The sequence below is a fragment of the Mus caroli genome, chromosome 10, assembly GCF_900094665.2.
Source record: "Mus caroli chromosome 10, CAROLI_EIJ_v1.1, whole genome shotgun sequence".
In the NCBI taxonomy this organism is placed as follows: domain Eukaryota; kingdom Metazoa; phylum Chordata; class Mammalia; order Rodentia; family Muridae; genus Mus; species Mus caroli.
In genome coordinates, this window is record NC_034579.1 from 68,173,463 (window position 1) to 68,176,139 (window position 2,677).

General features: G+C 33.4%; 1 protein-coding gene across 11 annotated transcripts in view; it reads left to right on the forward strand.

Moving 5' to 3' along the window:
- Nucleotides 1–2,677, forward strand: part of Pcdh15 (protocadherin related 15) — a 1,443,104-nt gene that overhangs the window by 1,125,254 nt on the left and 315,173 nt on the right. For all 11 annotated transcript variants that reach the window (XM_029482520.1, XM_021175219.2, XM_021175220.2 and 8 more), the window contains one exon: nt 1,693–1,805. In XM_029482520.1, coding sequence (XP_029338380.1) covers nt 1,693–1,805 — 113 coding nt within the window. The remainder of the gene's footprint in view (nt 1–1,692; nt 1,806–2,677) is intronic.

A 2,677-nucleotide genomic window follows, 5' to 3' on the forward strand; every position in this document is an offset into this window, starting at 1 on the left:
GCCCATTGGTCGTGCAAAATTTATATGCCTCAGTACAGGGGAATGACAGGGCCAAGAAGTCGGAGTGGGTGGGTGGGGGAGTGGGTGGGTGGGGGAGTGGGTGGGGGAGCGTGTGGGGGGACTTTTGGGATAGTATTGGAAATGCAAATGAAATAAATACCCAATAAAAAAAGGAAAAAATACTGACATGTTATCTGATTTTCCACTCTTCAAATTGTGCCAACTATCATCCATTATGATCAGTAGATCACTATTGTCTTTAATATTATAAATTAGAAACTTAAACATATTTGGTCATATTTGTCAGCAAATGAGTTCATGTGTAGATTGACATCTTTGAGGTATTTCTTAAATCCAATCTGTTTTATAATTACATAGAACGTATTTATGGGCCCCAAAATAAAACATTAATCATCTATCAAGTCTGACTTCTATACCACTCCCTCTCTCTCTTTTATATCATCAATTCTTATTATTATAATCTTTCATTTTCAATATACTATATATTCCTTTGTAGTGGGCTTCTAAGTTCAATTTTACTTATCTAAAGATAACCACATTGAAAGCTAAAGACTACATATGTGTGTAAATATGTATTTATGTGAATATGTATGGGTGGGTAAAGCATTTATTCAAAGATATATTACAATTTAATTACCCAGGTTATTTATCACAATAATGGTGTTCCTATGAAGTTGAGCTGAGGATGCAGGCAGTGGCAGAGTACTGCTCAGGAGAAGGGCTCTAGGGTCCATCCCCAGTGCTGTTACAAAGAAGGTAAACAAGGCTTTGTTACACGTCAGTTGTGCCAGTTCCTTCATGGGTTTTGCAATACCCTTTATTCATACCACATGTGTCCAAACTGAGAGATGGAATCTCAATTTAATTGAATCTGTGCTTGTGTTCTGAAATTTACAGGACAACTGACCTTACCACTGCTGAAATAAGTAAATATAAATTTCTCCTTGGTAGGAATATTTAATCTCTCCAACTTCCATGTCCCCATTAAAAGTATAAATCATTGCCTGGGTCACTGTTGGTTACAGACATGCTTAATTATTAATGTAATATGACTTGACTTTTATATCTGACAACTATGCCCTGACATTTCTTTACTTTGGAAACAAGAATATTCTAACACAAAGAGAAAGATGGCATAGGTAAAGTCAAGAAAAATTGTTAGAACAAAAATATCTCAATGGACTAAAGTACCTGTATTTAAGAAATATTAACACACTGAGCTGAGCACTGAAAAAAAACTTCATTGCTGTAGTTCCTAGGCATCTTGATATTTAGTTTTATATCTCCATGTGCTATAAGATATGTCAAAAAACCCATGAAGAGTATAATTAAGATTTATGCAGGATTTCAAAGTAATTTTATAATCCAAAATTTGTTTTTTCTCTCCTTCATGTCTTTTTTCATATGATAAATTTCCAAAATAATTAAAGGGCTATCTTAATAAAAAGAAATTCAGAAAAATCACCCAAACAAATATCTTCCCTTCTCTAACCCATAAAGTAATTAATTATAAATCACATTTGTATCTGCTATCTGTACACTGGATAAATAATAAACTTAATTTACTAATGAGATTGTAACTGTGCTGCTTAGTTAATGAAGGAATGGGATGAATCAGATCGGTAAGTTTCTGTTCATTGTCAGTTCTGAACTGAGTCTCTTGTCTCACAGGCACCCCTGAGGATTACCCCCGCTTCTTCCATATGCATCCCAGGACTGCAGAACTCACTCTCCTGGAACCAGTAAACAGAGACTTCCATCAAAAATTTGATTTGGTTATTAAGGTAAATTAAACTAAAATCTTATTTCCTTTTGTTTATGAAATGTTAATCAAAGGAACATTAGGAGGCTACTGTAGACCTCTTACGTTTTAAAAATAAGAATAAATATGGACCACAATAACTAATTTTTATCTATAAATGTTGGATTTTTCTCTGAAACTATATTTATAGCAGTATTCAATGTATGAGTATCATGTGTATATATGTGTATCATGTGTATATCATGTGTATATGTGTGTGTGTGTGTGCACACACGTGCACATGCTTGCATGCACATGTGTGCGTTGGTCAGAGGTGCATAACTTTCATTTAAATCATATGTTATAACATTTATTGTTGTAAAATAACTGCTAATATGAAAGATAAACAATGACAACATTAAAATATGATATGCTTTATATATTATTTGTCTCAATATATTATTTTTGGTGCTTTTAATTTTTCTAGCATAAACATTGAAAGTTTTGCTCTTCCTGGGATTTTTAAATGTATGCCTGGCTATTTTCTTTATATTGAAAGACGAATCTAGAATTGAAAGAAAATTTTAAGCTCAGGAACCTACTTGACATTAAAGCAATATTATATTTTAACTGTAATATTAAGTAATTATTATTTAATAGTAATACTGATTATAATGAAATCACAGAAGAACTGTGGAAATGCGCTAATCCTGATAGACAGCATTGGACTGTTAAGACTTAAGATTTCAGTTAGAAGAAAGAATAAGAATTTGCTGAGTAAAAATAAATACTGAATGAGGATAATTGTGAGTAAAAGATAAACCCTGGCCAGGCGTGGTGGCACACGCCTTTAATCCCAGCACTCAGGAGGCAGAGGCAGGCAGATTTCTGAGTTCAAGGCCAGCCTGGTCTACA